The sequence below is a fragment of the Helobdella robusta genome, assembly GCF_000326865.2.
Source record: "Helobdella robusta unplaced genomic scaffold HELROscaffold_57, whole genome shotgun sequence".
Classification (NCBI taxonomy): domain Eukaryota; kingdom Metazoa; phylum Annelida; class Clitellata; order Rhynchobdellida; family Glossiphoniidae; genus Helobdella; species Helobdella robusta.
This window is the reverse complement of record NW_008705311.1, coordinates 350,637-370,354: the sequence shown is the minus strand read 5'-3', so window position 1 is coordinate 370,354 and position 19,718 is coordinate 350,637. Positions and strand designations below refer to the sequence as shown.

Here is a 19,718-nt window from a genome sequence, read left to right as displayed (position 1 = left end):
AGGTGCCTCTTCGCATGGCGTTTTGGACTTCGTGAGGTCGCCTGGCCCCCATTCCTGATGATGATGACGGTGGTGGTGGTGATGGTGATGATGACGATGTCAAAGGAGGTGACGATGGTGGTGGTGATGATGATGGCAATGATGATGATGATGGTGGTGATGATAATGACGATGACGATGGTAGTGATAGTGATGATGGTGACTATGATGATGATGGTGACTATGATGATGATGATGATGATGATGATGGTGACGACGACAATGATGATGAACAACAACAACAAACAGCACCGACAAACCCTTCATCAGTTTCTTCAAAAATGTCTTATCCCTCTTTAGGAATGGTACGTACCTCGTGTATAGACCTGTGTGAGTGATCTAGATGAATCGCCGAAAACAAAAGATAACACGCACACTCACAAACAAACACACTTAAAAACAAACAAACAAATACACTTACACACACACACACACACACACACAAACAAACACACACACACATACACACACTTATACGTACACAAACGTTCAAACACACAAACAAACACACACACAAACACAGACATTAAAACACACGCACACAAACATACCGGGATACACGTCCAGAGACTTGTGACTCTTGACCTTCCTCAGCTGGCCAATTGTTCGTGAAAGAAATGGGGCTGAATGAGTGAATGTTAGGGTGAATGAATGAATGAATGAAAGAATGAATGAATAGATGAGTTAATGAATGAATGGATGTGTGGGTGAATGAATATGAATGAATGAGTTTATGAATAAGTTAATGTATGTGTGAATGAATGAATGAGACCCTAACCCAACCAACCAGCCAACCCACCAAATGAATGAATGTATGAGTTAATGAATGAATGAGTTAATGAATGAGTTAATGAATGAAAGAATGAATGAATAAGACCCCAACCCAACCAGCAAACCACCCACCCACCACCCCACCAACCTTCACTGGCATCTCCCACCCTGATGATGTGGGGCCAGTGTTGCAGGGTCTTCGCGAAAAATGGATTCGTCACGCCAAGAATGACGCTAGGACTAATAATAATAATAATAATAATAATATTAATAATAATAATAACAAACGTACACACGCGCGCGTACACACAAACACACACAGAGAGAGATACATAGAAAAATAATATTAATAATAACAAAAACACACACACGTACGTACACACACACACACACACGTACAAAAACACACACACGTACACACACACACGTACGTACACACTAACAAACACACACACACACAGACAGACACACACATAGATACAAACGGTATTTGGCTGGAGCTAGTGTACTCTCTGAACTCTGAGTCATGTATAGTGAAAAATGGTCGGAAATCGCAGGCATACCTCACTGGCCAGATCAGGCTGATCAGAGCGTGGACTACTGTGCTGCTAGTGGAAGGCTGAGCGGCCATCACCACTAAGGGCTGTGTGCGTGTGTGTGTGTGTGTGGAGATTATTCGTGTGTGTGTGGTGTGTGTGTGTGTGTATGTACGTACGTGTGTGTTTGCGTGTAGAGATTTGTGCTGATGATGATAACAATGATGATGATGATGATGATGATGATGACGAAAAAAAGGATGGAAAACCAACTTCACAGATCAACACGAGCTCCCAGAGTAACTGAACGTGACTCAGAATCTGGAGGAAGCAACTGATGATGATGGTGATGACGATGATGTTGATGATGGTGATGTTGATGATGGTGATGTTGATGATGGTGATAATGATGATGATGTTGATGACGGTGCTGATGATGATGATGTCGAAGATGATGATGATGATGTTATAATTAGTGATGCTATGATGCTATAATGATAAGAAGAAGAGAGAGAGAAGACGCTAAGTGAGTATAATCCAATTCCACTCCATTTCACACACCCACACACACACACGCACACATACACACACACGCACACACACACGCACACACATACACACACACACGCACACACATACACACACACACACACTAACTTGTATGAATCAACCTCATATACAGAGGGTATGAAGACGTTAGCTAGCTGGTTCACCTGTGATTGGTTGGACGATGGTGATTTCATGAATATTAATGAGACGATGGATCCAACTGTGACTGGACGATGGTGATTTCATGAATACTAATGAGATGATGGACTCAACTGTGATTGGATAGTGGTGTATTCATGAATATAAACGAGATGAATAAATTAATACATTTGGATATGACATTTGAAACAAAAAACTGAGATAAAGTGAATATAGGAAAAATAGAAAATGTATGAATGAATGAATGAGTGAGTGAATGAATGAATGAATGAATGAATGAATGAATGAATGAATGAATGAATGAATGAATGAAAAAATTGACGACAATCAATTAATATAACCTGAGGCTCAACGCTGGACAATGTTGTCGTGTTTATGAGTTTGTCTGACCTACAAGGGACTCTGGTCTACAATTAGTTAGGTCAAATTAACATATGTTAATTCATGTTGATATATGTTAATTTATGTTAATTTACGCCAATGTTTAATTTATTGATGTCGATGATGCTAATTCAACTAATCAATCAATCCATTAATCAATCAATCAGTCTATCAATCAGTCTATCAATCAACCAATCAGTCAATCAATCAATCAATCCAGCCAATCACAAATCAGGTCACCTGAATGATGGATCCGGCAATTGGAAGATTCAAAGTTTGACCTGGATTCGGGGGCGACCATTGGTCGATGTTGTGGCAGGCTAGGTAATTAATATTCATATTTTGTAAATAATTCAGTAATTAATATTCATATTTTTTAATAAATCAGTCTTTCTTAGCTAAAAATAAATCTCATGTTGGTGAATATTAATAACGTGAGCTGTGTGTGTGTGTTTGTGTGTTTATGTGTATGTGTAATTGTTTGTTTGTGTGTGTTTGTTTGTTTGATTGTGTGTTTGTTTGTTTGTGTGTGTTTAAGTGTGCTACTGCTGAAATACTTCAGTTAAAGTTAGAAAAATATGATCATATTTATATATGCAATAAACACACAAATAAACACACACACACACACACACACACACACACACACACACACACACACACACACACATAATACACACAGAAACACACACTCACAAACACACAAACACACTCACACTCACGCACACACACTCACGCACACACACTCATGCACACACACTCACAAACACACACTCACACACACATAATACACACAGAAACACACACTCACAAACACACTCACAAACACACTCACAAACACACACACAATACACACAGAAACACACACTCACACACACACAATACTCAGCCAACCAGCTTCCAGGCTGGGAATGCCAACATCAAAAAATTGCGGGGCCAAGATGTCGTTGAGGCATGTGAAGAAATTGACGAACTGGAATCTCGAGATGATGACAACCGACTAAATGGATTGATTGATTGATTGATTGACTGATTGATTGGATGGATTGAGTGAGTGAGTGAGTGAGTGATTGATTGATTGATTGATGGATTGATTGATTGATTGATGGATTGATTGATGGATTGATTGAGTGATTGATTGATTGAGTGATGGATTGGCTGATTGATTGAATGAATGAATGAAGAAGAGGACGGATGAAAGAAAGAATTTTCAAAAGTAATTGAATGAATGAATGAAATAAATGAATGAAACCTTCTGGAAGTAGCCACGCCTGATCGTTCGATCTTTCATCTGCCTGAAGTACACATAGCCATACAGGTAATTGCAATCTACCTAGAATTGAACACGCATGAATATGCTAATTAGGCGAGCACTATGTTAATGAGGTATGAATATTATAATGAGGCATGTATATGTTAATGAGGTGCGTATGTATGTGCTAGTGCCGCGTGCATCATATGTCACACCAACGGAATTGAAGACATACAGACACACAAACACACACAGACACACACACAAACACACACACTCACACACAGACACACACACACTCACACACACACACACACCTGAAGAGCAGTAGGGCAGTGCCTGTTGAACTGGTGGAAGTAGCTAAAGTTTTGCTTGGAGGTCGGGCATCGGCGGATTCTGAAGTGAAACTTTGTGTCCCCCGTGCAACCTTCACAATTGTTATAATTATAATTATGTTATTATTACTATTTATATTAAATGAATGAATGAATGAATGAATGAATGAATGAATGAATGAATGAATGAGTAATTAATCAAAAGAAAAAAACAATTAACTTAAATTTTCATAATATTTATGTTATATGAATGAATGAATGAATGAATGAATAAGTAAATGAATGAATAAATTGATAAATTAATGAAAGAGAGAATGTTTGAAAAAATGAAAAACCAAAGGGAAAAAAATGACAAAAATGATGACAACAACCTCACCTGAGTTTGAATCAGGGAAGGAGAGATAGCAGATGCTTAGCTTCTGTAGTTGACGTTATGATGACATTCTTGTCATACTTACACACACACACACACACACACACATACACACACACACACACAAGAACACACACACACACACACAACGCATACCTCCTTTTCAGTTAACTTGGCATGGCTTGGATAAATCATCTAAATGGCAAAAATATTAAAACTAAATAAACACACATAGATAAATGTATGAATAAATAAATATATGAATAAATTAATATATGAATAAATTAATATATGAATAAATTAATATATGTATAAATTAATACATAAATGAATGCAAAGAGATCCAAAAGTTCTTGTGTGTGTGTGTGTGTGTGTGTGTCACCATTGAAATTTCAGAAAAGTAAGAGAGGGAATTTTATTTCCAAGCGAACAAACTCTTATATTACAATTAGGAAATATAATTATTATAAATTATTTTATTATTAATTATATTATTATTATTATTTACCTCCATGGCCTGCCCCAGTTCAAGGTCAAAGGTCACAATGCAGATGCAATGTATCCAATTGTGGAATCTATCCCATGGTAGATTAGTATTATTATTACTATTACTTTTTAATGTTATTGATGTTGTTGTTGTGGATGTTATTGTGGATGTATATGTTGATGTTGTTGTTGTTGTTGTAGCTGATGCATTTGTAAATGATGTTGTTGTTGTAGATGTCAGTGTCTTATCTGGTGCTGTTGTAGTTTTTGTTGATGTTGTCGTTAGAGGAAGTGTTGTAATTGACGTCATGGTTGATGACGCTATTGTTAATGATGTTGTTGCTGCTGTTGTTGCTATTGTCTTACCCTCACTTGACTCACTATCTCTCTCCTCATCTTCACTGGTAGACATTACTACTGAATTATTGTGATGTAAGTCCTAAAATCTAAGCATAAGTCACACATAGGTAACACATCAGTCATTATGAAATAAATAACATTTAAACTTTAAAGATTAAACTAAATTAATAAAAAATGTTGACCAATTATCACACACTCACAGCTCACAGACAAACAAACACACACAAACACAGACAAATCCTTGAATTCAGGGCGAATCTTCCACTGATTTTTAATTAAAAGTTTAACTTTTTAGTCATAAATAAACCATTAATTAAATTAATTTTAAAAAGAAACTATTAAAAATAAAATAATAATAATGAATAAATAATAAAATAATCAAAAATTGAAAGTTAAAACTAAAAAGTAGAAAAAACTGACTACTGATTCAATAAATTTCGCAATTAACATTTCCCTACCTCAGATTTATTCTTAATTTCACATTAATTGAAAAATAAAACTTAATAATATTAATTACAATCTAAATTAAGTTTAAACCTTTTTTTACAACCCAAAAACCGTAAGCAACGCTGGATACAGAAAATGATGGCAACCGTAAACCAAAACATTGTGGAAAGCCGAATACAATTTAACTTGAAAAATTTGTTTGTTTGTGTTTGTTTAATTGCAATTAAACTTGAAAAAATTTTATAAAATGCAAATAAAGTGAGGGTATTTGTGTGTTTGTTTGTCTGTGAGTCTGTATAATCACAGATTTCTCTAGATATGTGTGCCTGCAGGTGTGGTACTTTCGTTGGTCGAACTTATTTAAATTTTTTTATATTTCAGTTTAGAATTTTTCTATTTCAGTTTAGAATTTTAAAATCTCACATGTTTACACACGATAAACATGATTGCATCTAACGGTTAGAATCTATTTTATTACTAAGTAGTCAACTAAACATGTTTTAAAACATTAAAATAGAGAATTAAAATAACGATAAACGATGCAAATAAAATGCTTATCGTAGATAAAGTTCAGAAAATAAATAAAAATAAGTGCCAGTCAATAATAAGGCACTATAAATACACGTCTCGAAAACATCGTAAATGATAATTCGAGTCTATTCTTTCTGTTTCGAGTCACTTTCATCTTTCTGCATTTTGCGTTCGTAGCTCTGTTCGTGCGATGCATCGAACAGATTATATCTTTCCAGCATTGGTAGATTTCTCATCAAAGGATCATGGCGCGGGTGGGGATAATCCAACATTATCCTTCTCTTCTGTCGTCTGATGGCCTCGTCCAGGTCCAAATCTGCTGCCAGTGATTCGGTCAGTTGTTCCTTACTCTCATTTTCTTTGTTTGAATCTTCAACTTCTTCCATCCCTTCTTCTGCAACATCAAAACGAATCTTCTTAGCTTCTCTGAGATTATTCGCCGTTTGTTTTGTTGGATTCAAGACGCTCGTTCTGATTTTTCTTCTCATAGCCTTGTAGTCTTCATCTTCTTCCACAATACCATAACGAATTCTCTCAGCTCTTCCAAGAGTACTTGTCAGCGGCCTGTTCAGTCTCAACATGCTGCCCCTCTTGCTTTCTCTTATGTCAGATTTGGGAGTTGAGTGCATCAATTTGTTCGCCATGTTTTTGGCACCCGAGCTGAAAATCTTTGGTGTGGATGTACACCACCTACAGGAAGGGGAGGGTTTCACAAGGGGTGACACTCCTAAAATTGAAAACTTTTCTACTACATTTGGGCTCTTTATTTCCTTCACGTAATCCCGATATATGTAAGGTTTGTTGAGCAAGTACGTCTGAAATTCAGGCGATATGTACTCTCCACCAGTGTTTACCAATCGACGATTCTTTGGCCTGTTAAAAAATAAACAATTTATTTTAGAATTAGAATGATAAATTTTACGTGAGTAAGTGAATATCTGATGTATGTGCGGCATGTAATTATGTACAGATCTTAGAAATTAAGTAGAATGGAAAGATAATAACCTGTCTGAGTGGTACTCGTTGCGTCTTAAACTCATAGCCGTTCCTTTTTTCTCCATCTTATCTCTACTGATAGCTATAAATTCAACAACAAATTATTGCAATCCAAATTATTTGATAATGTTCAGAAAGATGCCTCACACTTGAGCTGTTCGACATGTGAAACCCAAAGTTCCCTTATATACTATTCGGTCTCGTCAAGGATATTTATTAATCTCTGCTACTATCTCTGTGTGTGTGTGTGTGTTTGTATGCGATGGAATGAATGTGCCTAGTAAGTTATCGTAAATTAAAATTATTAACAATGACTGCCTAATAAAGTTGATTTCTAACTAATTTAAAATAAGACTACAACTAAAGTTCTTATCGATTCATGAAAGTGAGTTTACGACCACTTTAGTGATGACGACTTCGGTAAAGTAGTTTGAGAATGATGGTTTATAACAAACAATAAAAATTTATTACAATAATATCATACCCTATTCATTTATTATTCGCGATTGTCATCATCAATCTAGGTATTGGCGCAGGTTGAAAACAAGTCTGAAACGTAATTCGGCAACTAATTCTTAAAAATATTTCATTAGGCTCATGACTAGGAACCGAAATATTAGGATTTCCAAATAATTATTCTAAACGCTTTCAATTCAGAACTTATAAATATAGATACAGGTCAATTTCGAGACTGGCTCGATTATTATTTCAATACCAAACAGTTTTAAACAGAAAAAACATTTCAAAGAAAAAATAAATGAAATAAATGTTTGTATGAATTATGCCAGTTACGGTGAAAATGAATAGTTTCCAAATGCATGTTAAATGATAATTGTTAAAAGTTTTATAAAGGAGAAAAATAACTAGTAGAATAACAAGGAAGGTACATTTTTATAGATGAAATTAAAAAATTTTTACCATTTGATAGAATAATAAATACGTGTTTAAATTAAATTGTTTTTGAATATTCAATCGTCGTCGTCGTCGTCGTCATCTTCATCATCACTTTCTTCAGCAACTGACTTAGCAGGAGGTACTGCTGCTGCTGGAGCTGCTGCAGAAGCTTTTGAAGTAGCTTTCGCGACTTTAGCCGATGCAGCTGTTGCTTTCGCGACTTTAGCCGGTGGAGGTGCTACTTTGGCGACTTTAACCTGTGCATCTGTCTTTCCGCCTTGCGCTTTGACATTTTTTGCCACTCCAGCCTTTTTATCATCTTTAGATTTGGCAACTTTTTCCTCTCTGGATTCCTTTGGCTCGGCTTCTTCTTTTAGTGATACCTTCGGTGATTTTGACAGTTTGCTGCCAACTTTTGCTTTCAAATTTTTCACTGAATTTGAAGGAGACGTGTAAAATGAGATAGCAAATGAAATTTTTTGGAAGTGAATGAAATAGTATTTAAACGGTAACTACGAAAAATTAATCAAACATACAAATAAAATATTTACAAAAAAATAAAACAATCAATTTTTGTTGTACCTTGTTGGACTTTATGCTCGTAGAATTCTGGATGTTTCATCCTTACGAAAGCCACTGTGGATCCAATGGACAGTAAGAGGAACAGAAGGAATGACACAGCGACGATCAAAACCTTCAAGAGCGTATCGTTTGTTTGGGCGACGCCGCCACTGCTAACAATCAAAAGTTTTATCTCATTTATTGAAATTTCCAAAAAAGGCTGAAATCCATCGGACGTTCAACAAATTTGTGTCTATATTGTGTCTAAATTTAATTCACACGTTTCGTGTCGAGGGTTATATATCATTAAAAAACCTCTCAGCACCGTTTTAAGAAATTAGTGTTCACAATACTTACATTATAATTATAAACAGTTTTTTTCGTTATTTGTCAAATAATAATTATTTTCATTACAAAACTAAAGTTAAAAAGATTACTAAACTTGTTTCACTTTCGTATACTTCGAATTCAACTAATGCGAAGGGGTCAGTAGTATTTGGTGTAATGACGACAAAGTGAGCGTTCGTCGGCCTCTCACACGTCATCCTCAAAGTAATGTCCTTCAATTTTCGGTAAAACGCCGCAGGGCTCGAGACTGTCTAGCATTTTTTCAGTTACTGAGTCCAGTGTTTTGTTCAGTCTAACTCTCATCCCTTTGATGCGATCGACTGTTTGTATTTGAGAATATACGTTGAATGTTAAAGCTTATAAAGTTTAATATTCATGACGCAATCAATCCGTTTGACGACCATAAATACCATCACATCTCTAGACACATCAAATAACTTTATAACTATAGAATTGACCCTTATACCCATTTGTGAAATTTTTACTTTTAAACCCATCACCATATTTTGCTGCTGCTCACTTGTAAATATGTTTCAGGAATGTCCTAACAATAACCGCGGCACCCTCATAAAGGTTACAAATTGTTCCTGCTATCGTAATCTCGAAAAGCTGTTTGATTGACTAAACTGCTATCTTTGTCAATTTAGTGAAGTTCAATGTGATTCTTAGTCTTTTAATTTCTTCCATTCAAAACTACCTTCTAAGTTCTTATTTAATATTCGGCCCTAAAGCACTCAAAAATTCCACCCAAAACCTAAATATGGCTAAATTCTGCTTAGGTCGGATTTGAAAAAGCCAAATCCGGTACAGCCTCAGTTCAAGCAGAGATTTAAAATTTTCACATTCTAGTAAGATTGTTCAATGAGGCTTGTATAAGAGCTTTTGTTTGCCTCACGTGAAGTAATTTATTTGTAGCTTTATAATTAGCAAGATTTGTTCAATTAACTACATTACACTACGCTACATTTCTTCTGATTTTTAATTCTATACAAAAAAAAGGTTTTAAACTTCATTTAAAACAAATTACTTGAGCATGTCTGTTTTTCAGCTTTTGAAAAATACACAGAATAAAATAAAGTGGACTCCCTTCCAAAGACAGTATTTTTACAAACACACAGAGGTAAAGAGTTTTTGATCCAATTCGGTTATTTTCATTGGAAATGTATTCAGTGGCGTCAGAGCCGAAATTGAGACAGAGGAGAGAGACCTGGATACTCCATGGGGACTTTTAAAAAAAAGGGGCCTATCACAAAAACGAAAATTCAACCTTCCGATGATTTCAAAAACGAACTAACCCTCACAAGTCCAGAGCTTGTTTCTGTATTGGCCTTGATTGCAGACGCATTCCGAATATTTTACACCATTCACTGTTGTTTCTTTACAATCTAGACCAACTCCACAGTCACCATTGCTTTTACTGCACTCTATGTTCGAGTTTGTCAATCAGTTGCTATCATAAATTTTTGTGAAGTATGGTTAATAACATGCTTAACATGCACAAAAACTTTGGAAACACCAATTATGACAGGTTTGTAAATTTGAAAAACCCTCAAGAAAAGACAATAGACAATTTAAAAACATGTACTAGGCAGTTAACATCTGTGTCATAAACAGACCTCTTACGTTGCACGAGCCCCCTGTCCACCCAGTCTTACAACCACCGCTGCATCTAAAGTTTGGACTGAGTACATCCCCAGAACTGCAATGGCTGATGACGAAGCTACCCGTCTGTATCTCGATTTGTGGCTCAGCTGCGTGGCGTTTGAAGTATTTATATATCATGTGAGGTAGCGAAAACAGAATGTAATAAATTCCACGTTTTTAACATTCTCATAAATACAATTTTTAGATACGCACACCATATTCCCGAACACACCACCACACTCAACATTCTAGTCACCAGTTCAACAAAATTTACTTTCGGGCTCAAACCTCACTTCACTATGAATTTGTATAACGATTGATTGATTGATTGTTGAGCGATCAAGAAATAATAAAAATGTTTTTTTTAATCTGAAAAATTAATAGTAAGAAAAATGACTTGCTTGAGAATTTAGGCTGGCAACTGCATATCTGCTGGCCTATATCTCCTGGACAATTCTTCTGACATTCATTAAAAAATCCGTTTTTAGAGTCTGGTACTTGGTCCACACGTAAACTACAGTAACATTCGAAAGCATCCTGCAAAAAATAACTTTCTCAATGCAATGCATTTAAGTAAGATCATTATTTTTACATTCAAATCTTCGTAGGTATGGGTTATCTTTATTTTAAACGGAATTTTGTTAACAATTTCATTTAATTCCAGTGTCGCATTTTCGTGTTTTTGGAAGGTTTTGGCCAGGAATGCCCAGTGAACAATAGTTATAAATTTTTTGTTTCATTTACGAACTCCATTGTGGTCAACCGGCTTTCTTTTCATATTTATCCTAACTCTATTTTAATTGTGAGAGGCAAATAAAGTTTCGTTTCGCATTGTGAATATTTCTACATCTCGTGGAATCGGTCACTTTAGACTGTCTTAATAACAGGTATCCTTATGTTTCGTGTATGTGATTTGGTTACCTCTAAATTGTTAATTACATTCGATCTGTTCCTGCTGCTATAAATTTTTTTTTTAGAATTTTAATTTGTTGCCTACTCTTTCAAAACTGTCGTGTCGAACCAATCTCGAAAAATAGAACTCCAGATCAGAATGAACTCTATAACTATCATACTGCATCAAATGCCACCTTTTTGTCAGATGTTGTGGAACTTGGTTTTTCAACCAACGACAACGACGAAAAGCAACGACATTCTTCCAGTTAATCATTCACACTATCGCTAGGCCCATTCAACTGAATGTTTTGTTCAAGTTGCACCGATCTTAAGGCGTCCAAAACTTGCTCGTTTTAAATGAAATGACCCTCTGACTGCGTCAACCACACAATACCTACTAAAAAATTCAAACACTCATCTTCAGAGTATCTGCTATTGTTTTCAAACGGCTTAAATCGAACCTTACTCTAATCATCAAAATGTTAAAACTAATTCATCATTAAAATGATCACTTACGGTAATCTGAGCTATATCGGTCTTCAGTTCCAGGCACATAGTTAAGCATATCTCAGTCGTTAGAAAATCTTTCGCCTCGATTTTTGTACTTTTGACAGGAAGTAATGAGAAGATATCAATCAAGGAGTGTTCGAAATCTTTCAGAGTCTTGACTTGCAGGTTATGGAAATAGTATTATTATTAATAATATAAATTATTAAAAACAGGAATGTATGGCACGTCAATTTTATCTATCTACATATCCATAAGGTGGTTTGTTAACTTACTGGCATATAGAGAATAGTAGAGCCTGCTTCCACATTGGTGTTTTCTGTCCGGACATTTCATGGAGCACTGGGATGAAGCAATGGGATACTTGGCACGTTCGACGCAGTAACATTCATTTCCGTTCTGTTTCCAGTTTTCATTTTGTAATTTGAATTTTATTTTAACTCAAATGTTATTAAACAAATGTAATTTATTATGAGCGCGCTTAAGTAATTGATAGTGAGAATAAAAATGAAACTTTTATCTTTTGTCTAATTGTTCATTGTTGTCCAAGAGTCCAAATTGGAGTTTTGGACAAATTATTTCGTACATGAATGCTTAAAAATGTATCGTCTGAAAATGGCCGCCAGGCTTGCCTCTTTTAGCTAGACTTGCATTGTACTCGACAATCAAATTTCAGGTAGCGCAACAGTGTAATGGCTAAAATGTCTGACACTTCTTCTGCAGTGACTTCGTTCGAATGCAGAGATACCCGCCTATAACATGCAATGTATCTGTCTGATGCAAACACTCGAACGTATTTGTCATTGTGCTGCTGTTAATACTACTGAGAAATTTAAAAAAAGGGATTTGAAACAAAGGGAAAATTAACTTCGAGTGAATGAGCTTAAAACGTATCGCTTATTTTCTTAGTGAGCTTCTAGCCGGACAGCTGAACGCAAAATAGGGAAAAGCGTTTTAAAAACTAAAAAAGACAGACATGCAGAGCAATGTAGGCCAAAGTTTTTTCCATGCAGAAATCTTTGCAATGCTGGTAAGACTTGACATTTCGAACAACCGTTGCATCCGTGTGCACGATGAATCCGTAGCAACCAATGTAGGTCTCGCCGGCGGCGTCTGAATTAATTTCAAGTGTAAAAAGGAAAATGTTCCGAATGAAATAAAATGAAACACTAAAAGAAATTATGATACAAATTTAATCGTCTGTAAAAAATTTGTTATTCGAAACGTTCAGATGACAAATAAAATCTTGGAGTGTATAAGAAGAATACCGGTTCCCGGGAAGAGATGAAGATGGATGAAAAGCAGTAAAATGAGGAAGCTGATACAACTGAAAGCTGTCATCTTGCAAGAACTGTGGGGTCACAATTTGATTGGATGCCTCTCAGCTCCGGATCGCTTCAAGTTCCAACAAGAGGCTAAGCAGCGAAATTTAATTTATGTAAAATTTATAAACCCTTATTTTTTTCCTAATGTCGTAAAAACAGAATTTAAAAAAAACTAAAATTGGCAACAAATTCGAAAAATTAATTCAACTGAATTTGAAGTTTCGAACGACTGCAAAGCAGTGATCGTTTGAAAGTAAACAAACAAACGAATTACGTCAGCGTGAGGCTGCGTTTTCGTTTCATTCAACTTTCAGTTAAAAAAGTTTTATTGCTACTGGTGGCAATAACAGAAGCGAGTGATCGGTTTCAAGTTCGAAATGTTGTTCGAAACAATTAAAACTATATAAAAATCATGTTTGTGTAATGTTGATTGGTTATGTAAATATAAATAAATGCGTATACACGCGTGTCCTACACGGTTACAAGAATATTCAAACACTAAATATTAATCTGGCGAGATGGTGTAACGGCTAAGACTCTTGCCACTAATGTTGCGGTGACTTGGTTCGGATGCAGAGAGATTCTAAACCTCCTATCACATACAGTGCATGTGATTGATTCGCGATATTTGCATGTGGTGTCTGCGTGCGTGTGTGTATGGATACTTTTGAGGGTTAATTAAAAAAGGATATCGAAAATAACACAACTCTACCTCCTTTTCAAAACAGCCGACATCCAACGAAACGAAAAAGCATTTAAATTTGTTTATAATTGAGGAAAATGTTTACTATTATTGAAATTTTACCAATGACGAAACAAAGATAGTAAATAAGGCAAGACAAAATGTTGACTGAAATTTATTTTTTTTAAATCAATTGAATTAATATTTACTTGTTCATACGGGCAAATTATAATAGCAAAAATGAATGATTAAAAATATATCAAACAAATAATAATAACGAAGATGATGACGACGACGATGATGATTGATGAAGCGATAAGACTATAACGACGATGTTGATGATGATGGTGGTGATATTGAAGATACAAAGAAAATTGAATTGGATTTTCAATCTTTGATAGTACGGATCTTTTTGAGTTCTTTGTAGATCACCCATTGCCGAACTGTGGGTTGATTGAATTGGTTGGTTGATTGACCAATTGGATAATTGATTTGATTGGTGGATTGAATGATTTCATCGATTAATTAAATTCTGGTTAGCTGATTGTGATTGGTTGATATATTAGATGAATGATTTCTTAAAGTTGTTTTGATTGGTTAACTGATCATAGTTGGTTGATGATTTTTTTGATTGATTTGTAAAATAATTTTTTAAGTGATTGATCAATGGATGAATGGACAGGTTACATCAACTGATTCTAATTGTTTGGAATTTAAAAAAAAAGACCTGTAGGATCGAACTTGTACATCTCTAACTTGTCGGCCAGTCGGGGTCGAACAGTCGCAAACTTGTGACCACTGCCTGCCAGACTCTCCAACAACACTAAGATAAATCTATTTAATTAAATTAATAATTTAATTTAACACAATTTAAAAATGAATAGATTAACTATTAATTTAAAATTAAATTAAAGTTTAATTAAACTCTGTACATCTAAATACTTAGTAAAGTAAATTAATTGTAATAATTAATTTATTTTTTAATCATAGCTTATTTCTGACTAGGAGACAAAAAGAGGCTCAACTAAAATAACATGCAAATTTTTTAAAGTTACTGACAATGAGTTGTGATATTGAGAAATTTAATTCTAAATGAAATGAAAGTGAAAAGCTAAGTCTAAGATTTTAAGGTCTAAGAATTGGACCTAGTCTTAGTTAGACTTAGTCAGATAGACTCAGTCTTTCTAAGGTCTGCTCTAAGCTAAGAGTCTCACTGTCTACTCTAGGACTTGGTCTTACAAAAAACAGCAGAAGCAAGACCCAACTCACTTTCCTTTAGCTTTGGCCATTGCGGAACTTTAAAAAAAAAATTTATTAAAAATTTTTTCTAAAAATTATAACAAAAAATCAATTTTCGTTTATTTACTTAGGAAATGTATTTTAATATCTTTCAATAAAGCTCTAACTTTCGCCTCAAGTTTGTTTTTTAAAAGTTAATCTAAGCAGAACAAAGAAAAGTTGTGCCGGGTTTAAAAACGTCCCATAAAAAAAATTATACAAAAATTTAATTAATTTCAATCATAAATTATTTAATTAGGAGATACTTTAGCCCCAAACCTTTCCTACTAGCCACCCTTCTAGGGGTGAGTATGCAGAACCAGGAGGGGGGCCTGTAAAAAGAAAAAGTGGCTCTGCAAATTTCTGTTTGTTAAAAAAAGTAAAAAAGTGTGTATATGTATCGTTGGTAAGCTCTGAGATTGTTCGAATTTCTACTTTTCAGGATAAAATCTTCATTTTTATAAACTAATTTCGATTTTATTTCAAAATACTTTACATATCATTGATTGTATATCATAAAACATTGCTAAAATCTATGCACTGTACTGAAATAATATATAAGTATGTATAATTACAAAAATATATAAAAATATGTGATGTACGAGTGTGTGTGTGTGCACGTGTGTGTGTGTGTGTGTACGTGTGTGTGTGCATGTTTGTGTAATACACTCAAAAACATAAAAACTTGGTAGACATCAAAAAGCATGAGTCATAAAAAAGGCATAAAAATTTAATTTAGACAATTTGCTATGACAGTAACCAATGAATTAATCAATTATAATTATGCTTAAATTTCACACATATCATTTTGCATATATTAGCGTCGACATTGTGACTAAAATCTGATATGTAAAATTACGACGTGTATTTATCATTGTGAAATTGCGAGTTTCAAAACGTGTGGCCTATTTTTTTTAATTTTATTATCGTATTTTAGTACATAATTCTTCATCCCAGTCACACTGATTTAAAATTAATTGTCTGTGTGGAAATAATCGAATGAAATCCCTCTTGAGTGCATATTTTTTGTTCGTTCGTTTGTGGCCCTGTTATAATCTACCCGCTGAAGGCATTTTGATGTCTCGCGATTACTTCACAAACCTGAGCATCTGATTTTTGCCGCTGCCTAACTCTGTGAATATGTTTGCAGAAGGTGTTGTAGCCGGGGCAGGTGCAGCGGAACATGTGCTGGCAGAGGAACTGGCAGATGCTCATCTGACAGGGGACGCGACAATCTATCGGACAGACCTCGCATAACTCCGTAACGTAATGTTCTACACCACCGTCTACAACAGCCCAAACCCGCGGCGAAATGTAGTTGACAGTTCGAATGCTGTTGAGCTCAATCCTGGAAGAAGCGGCATGGAGCATGAAGATGATGTGAGGCGTCAGGACCGTTCTAGTAACGTAGGATATGGTATGGGAGTTGTACAGGTGCTCCCTGAGGAGGAAGCCGCTAGGACACAACTCCTTGCAACCAGCCAGTGGGCAACGACGGAAAACTGCTTTCGGCGTGTCATCGGCGTTTACCTCGATTACTATATCGTTTTGGTAATCGTCGTGATGAGTATCGAGGTGTCTGAAGAATTCATCCTCGCCGTGGAAAGGGAAGTCTCTGACGTTGCGGTAACAGCCAAGGAAAGGACACTTTGTCTTTATTTCAACGACGGGACAGCTTTTCCGCAGGTGAAACTTCAAAATGGATTGAAGGTGGTATTTTTCGTGACACCACACACACTCAAATGACCCCGTGTTGGAGCCAATCAGCATGTCATTAACATGCCCTCTTAGTGTCCCGTCAGCCATAATTTCAATTTAAAAAAGTAATAACAGCAAGGTAAACTTCTATAAGGAGTTGAAATTTAAAAAAATACTTTAAAAATTGGCGGGAAAAATTGAGTTGGTTGTTAAATTAAACAAAATTACCAGTTCTCTTTCCTACTTATTGTGGTTAAAACAATTTCACTTTGCGATTAAGTTAAAGTCATTAATTTTTTTATAAATTAAAAATTGTCAAATAACAAATGACCTTTTTTATAGTTTATCAGTCCTTTTATTTTATATATTTATTTCTTAAATTTCACACCTGATTAATAATTACTTAAATTTACTTTTAAAATTTAAATGTTTGAAACTAAAAGTTAATCTACGGCTTGTTGTGTACTACAGGTAGGCCGAAGAATTTAAGTTTAAAATTTGTTATCTTAAATCGAATTAAATCTTAAATGATTATACCTAAAAATAGTGAAATAAATAGATTTTAAATTGTATTAATGTTTAAATTTAAAGTTTTTTTTATTAAAGTTAAAGTTAATTAAACGAACCATTTTTGACAAACCTTTTTTCCAGCTTTATTTTATTAACTTAGTTTAAACTTTAAACAATTTAAAATTTGAAATTGATTAATAATAATGTTAATCAATTTTTCAAAACTATTTAAAAATCAAATTAAAAATTGAGTGACGTGTTCTGTTTCCTCCCTAATTTTAGGAATTCTTACTAAAGTAATGAGTAAAGTATATGATATATATAAGAAAGATGGTATCATATAATAATTATATTATAATTATATTATAATAAATAATATGGCACCCGTGGAGTATATGTTATATCTTAAATTTAGGATATCCGACCAGAAGAAACCCCAAACAGTCAAATGATGAAGCGCGTAGTTAAAAAAGTTCTCAGCCACTGGGAAAACGAGGGGGTGGGGGCCAGAGTTAGGCGGAGCATTGGAAGGCCAGAGGTCAGATAATGATGATAATGATGAAGATGATGATGATAATGATGAAGATGAGGATGATTCTGACAAACAATGGTTAACATCATCATCAGCTTCATGTATTCCATCATTACTATAGTTATTATTACCATCAAAAGTACATTATAATTATCTTCATCGTCGTCATCATTGCGATCATTGTCATCTTCGCCAGCTAAAGAACCTTGACCCCTTCTTGTTATTGGATGAGTTGAGTGGCCGCCCACCCGCTGGTTTCCCCGACCACCCACACAGAGGATTTGAAACTGTTGGTCGATTGTGATTGGCTGGCTGTGAATGTGAATGATTGGCTGTCGATTGTGATTGGCTGGTTGAAGATGGTTGTCTAATTGTGAATGATTGGCTGTCGATTGTGATTGGCTGGTTGGGATGGTTGTCTGATCCTGATTGGCTGGTGGATGGTTGGTCAGTCGATAGTTGGCTGTGGTTGGTCGATTTACTAATTTACTAATTTGAACTCATGGATTCTGATTGGCTGAGTGATTGCCATTGAAAGATTTACAAACGTTCAGGTCAGCTACTTGCTGAGTGGCAACATACGTCACGAAGATTTCATGGGAAACAAAGGGGACCTCGGTGCAGGGGATGTCCAGGTATGTGTGTGTGTGTGTGTGTGTGTGTGTGTGTGTGTGTGTGTGTGTGTGTGTGTGTGTGCGTGTTGGTTGATTGACTGATTGACGGATTAATTGATAGATAAATAAATTTATTGATTGATTGATTAATTGATTGATTGATTGATTGATTGATTGATTAATGTTTGATTGATAAATGGATAGATAGATTGATTGATCAATTAATTGTTTGACTGAAAGATTTGATTTAAAAAACTTTTCACCCATTCATTCATTTTTTCATTCATTCATAAACTCATCCACCCATCCATCCATCTATTTATCCATTCATTAATTCATCCACCGATCCATTAATCCATCCGTCCATCAGTGGATGACAGCCGGAAGAGGAGTCGTCCATTCTGAAATGCTGCATGGTGACGAAGTGAGTGCATTACGATGATGATGGTGATGATGACGATGATGATGATGGTGATGATGATGATGATGATGATGATGATGGTGACGATGACGATGGTGATGATGACGATGATGATGGTGACGATGGACTAGTAGCGATTTTACGGTCATCGCCATAATTTCAAAGGCCGCCATCATTATCGCCACATTCATCCATCGTCGTCGTCATCATCACCGCTTATCATCATCATTATCATCATCATCATCATCACTTATCATCATCATCATCATTATCATCATCATCATCATCATCACTAGGTGACACATGGCCTTCAACTTTGGGTGAACCTTTCAAAGAAGGACAAAATGATCGCGCCCTCCTACCAGGAACTTCCGGCCGAGAAGATCCCCACGGCCGCCAAGGACGGGGTCAAAGTCAAGGTCATTGCTGGAGAGTCCCTGGAGGCTAAGGTCAGTTGGTGGGCTTGTTTGTTGTTGTTGTTGTCGTTGGTGGTGGTGCGTAGTTTTGTTCATCATGTCCAGCAGACTCATCGTCATCATCATCATCTCACCATCATCATCATCATCATCGTCGTCATCGCAATTATCATCATAAC

At 35.4% G+C, this 19,718-nt stretch overlaps 5 protein-coding genes across 5 annotated transcripts in view; 1 reads left to right on the top strand and 4 right to left on the bottom strand.

Moving 5' to 3' along the window:
- The window catches only part of HELRODRAFT_87300 (hypothetical protein), a gene marked incomplete at both ends in the record, with an annotated part of 6,374 nt that extends 1,183 nt beyond the window's left edge, over positions 1 to 5,191 (bottom strand). Inside the window, 15 exons of the mRNA XM_009028599.1 lie at positions 69 to 202; positions 283 to 365; positions 591 to 628; positions 928 to 1,050; positions 1,296 to 1,453; positions 1,620 to 1,680; positions 2,004 to 2,046; positions 2,377 to 2,461; positions 2,676 to 2,755; positions 3,330 to 3,435; positions 3,688 to 3,768; positions 4,005 to 4,114; positions 4,399 to 4,441; positions 4,552 to 4,590; positions 4,904 to 5,191. Of these exons, the coding sequence (XP_009026847.1) occupies positions 69 to 202; positions 283 to 365; positions 591 to 628; positions 928 to 1,050; positions 1,296 to 1,453; positions 1,620 to 1,680; positions 2,004 to 2,046; positions 2,377 to 2,461; positions 2,676 to 2,755; positions 3,330 to 3,435; positions 3,688 to 3,768; positions 4,005 to 4,114; positions 4,399 to 4,441; positions 4,552 to 4,590; positions 4,904 to 5,191 (1,472 nt within the window). The remainder of the gene's footprint in view (positions 1 to 68; positions 203 to 282; positions 366 to 590; positions 629 to 927; positions 1,051 to 1,295; positions 1,454 to 1,619; positions 1,681 to 2,003; positions 2,047 to 2,376; positions 2,462 to 2,675; positions 2,756 to 3,329; positions 3,436 to 3,687; positions 3,769 to 4,004; positions 4,115 to 4,398; positions 4,442 to 4,551; positions 4,591 to 4,903) is intronic.
- A 1,153-nt stretch (positions 5,192 to 6,344) lies between these two features.
- On the bottom strand, positions 6,345 to 7,280 carry HELRODRAFT_179840 (hypothetical protein; the record flags this gene model as incomplete). Its single annotated transcript, XM_009028645.1, has 2 exons — positions 6,345 to 7,092; positions 7,225 to 7,280. The coding sequence occupies 2 exons, from the start codon at positions 7,278 to 7,280 to the stop codon at positions 6,345 to 6,347; spliced, it is 804 nt and encodes a 267-aa protein (XP_009026893.1).
- A 903-nt stretch (positions 7,281 to 8,183) lies between these two features.
- HELRODRAFT_179839 (hypothetical protein) lies at positions 8,184 to 13,404 on the bottom strand (the record flags this gene model as incomplete). Its single annotated transcript, XM_009028644.1, has 12 exons — positions 8,184 to 8,542; positions 8,692 to 8,843; positions 9,209 to 9,338; positions 10,314 to 10,442; positions 10,635 to 10,769; positions 11,127 to 11,199; positions 11,660 to 11,750; positions 11,932 to 12,023; positions 12,073 to 12,224; positions 12,339 to 12,462; positions 13,040 to 13,176; positions 13,332 to 13,404. 12 exons carry the CDS (start codon positions 13,402 to 13,404, stop codon positions 8,184 to 8,186), a joined length of 1,647 nt encoding a protein of 548 aa, XP_009026892.1.
- A 2,211-nt stretch (positions 13,405 to 15,615) lies between these two features.
- On the bottom strand, positions 15,616 to 17,287 carry HELRODRAFT_193694 (hypothetical protein; the record flags this gene model as incomplete). Its single annotated transcript, XM_009028643.1, has 2 exons — positions 16,450 to 17,287; positions 15,616 to 15,711 (listed from the first exon to the last, which is right to left on the bottom strand). Exons 1-2 carry the CDS (start codon positions 17,152 to 17,154, stop codon positions 15,616 to 15,618), a joined length of 801 nt encoding a protein of 266 aa, XP_009026891.1. The 5' UTR covers positions 17,155 to 17,287.
- Positions 17,288 to 17,492: 205 nt separating this feature from the next.
- The window catches only part of HELRODRAFT_193693 (hypothetical protein), a 4,544-nt gene continuing 2,318 nt past the window's right edge, over positions 17,493 to 19,718 (top strand). Inside the window, exons 1-6 of the mRNA XM_009028642.1 lie at positions 17,493 to 17,517; positions 17,972 to 18,094; positions 18,285 to 18,377; positions 18,643 to 18,723; positions 19,073 to 19,125; positions 19,419 to 19,572. Of these exons, the coding sequence (XP_009026890.1) occupies positions 18,005 to 18,094; positions 18,285 to 18,377; positions 18,643 to 18,723; positions 19,073 to 19,125; positions 19,419 to 19,572 (471 nt within the window). The 5' untranslated portion in view covers positions 17,493 to 17,517; positions 17,972 to 18,004. The remainder of the gene's footprint in view (positions 17,518 to 17,971; positions 18,095 to 18,284; positions 18,378 to 18,642; positions 18,724 to 19,072; positions 19,126 to 19,418; positions 19,573 to 19,718) is intronic.